The sequence below is a fragment of the Plasmodium cynomolgi genome (genome assembly GCF_000321355.1).
Source record: "Plasmodium cynomolgi strain B DNA, scaffold: 1346, whole genome shotgun sequence".
Taxonomy (NCBI): domain Eukaryota; phylum Apicomplexa; class Aconoidasida; order Haemosporida; family Plasmodiidae; genus Plasmodium; species Plasmodium cynomolgi.
Genome location: NW_004193238.1, coordinates 154 through 1,155, shown reverse-complemented (window position 1 = coordinate 1,155; position 1,002 = coordinate 154). Strand labels below are relative to the sequence as shown.

At 29.2% G+C, this 1,002-nt stretch overlaps 1 protein-coding gene across 1 annotated transcript; it reads left to right on the top strand.

Moving 5' to 3' along the window:
• Positions 1–165: 165 nt before the first annotated feature.
• PCYB_007530 (CYIR protein) lies at positions 166–754 on the top strand (the record flags this gene model as incomplete). The annotated part of the gene is made up of 1 exon (XM_004228174.1): positions 166–754. A coding segment is annotated over one exon (588 nt), but the record flags the coding sequence as incomplete, so codon positions are not given.
• Positions 755–1,002: the final 248 nt, after the last annotated feature.

Sequence of the window (1,002 nt, the reverse complement as noted above, 5' to 3'; positions counted from 1 at the left end):
CATATAAAAAAGGTGATCCGTATGATGTATGCTTACTTTTGAATTATTGGGTATATAGTAGATTATTTAATATTTTGCGATTTAAAGGTTCAAGATATGTTGGCGATGCTTACAGAGAACTTCAAGATATATGGAATCGTTTTCTTGAAGATAAACTGAAAAAAGCCTGAGAATCAAATATGTAAACCTATTTCTGAGCTTTTTTCATTATGATGACTGGAGAGAAAGGAAGGAACTATATGAATACTATGTGGATTATTATCCAGTTAGTGAAACCGTTAAAATCTATTCAGATCGATGCAATGAGTTCTATCATTATGTAGAAAGAAAAAAACCACTATACAAACATTTTAAGGAACTGTGTACTGGAGATAATACAAATAAATGCCCAGAATTTTATGCTCAATGTGAACAATACGATCCAGACAAAGTACTATCACATCTTAGTTGTCATAATGAAATAATGAAAGAAAGATCTTCCGCTACTTCTAGTGTTCTAGAAATAAGAAACACACATTCAGATAGCGAAACCAAATCAAGAGAAACATCAGTTGTTATGGTTCCTGTCGATATTACAAATTTAAATGAAAAATCTCACACTATAACAAAGGTTGGTAATATCCTTCTTGGAGTAGTTGCAACTTCTATGACTTCTGGCGCTTTATATAGAGTAAATATAAAATTCATTGATACAAATCAACTGCATACATTTGTTAATATCTATCATTATTACATCTCCATAAATAATATATAAATATGTTATATATGTTTTATATAAATTTTTTATATACAAGTTTACACCCGTAGGAAGCATGTTACGAAATGTAATTCGACGGAACACTAATAATATGAGTAATATAAATAGAGGCGACTTTAGATTATACGATTATGAATCAGAATCATTTAATCCATACTCAGGGGGGGAAGAAGAACATTATATTGGATACCACCCTGCCTAATATTTTTAATATAAAAGAATTAATAACATCAATTTAATAAAAA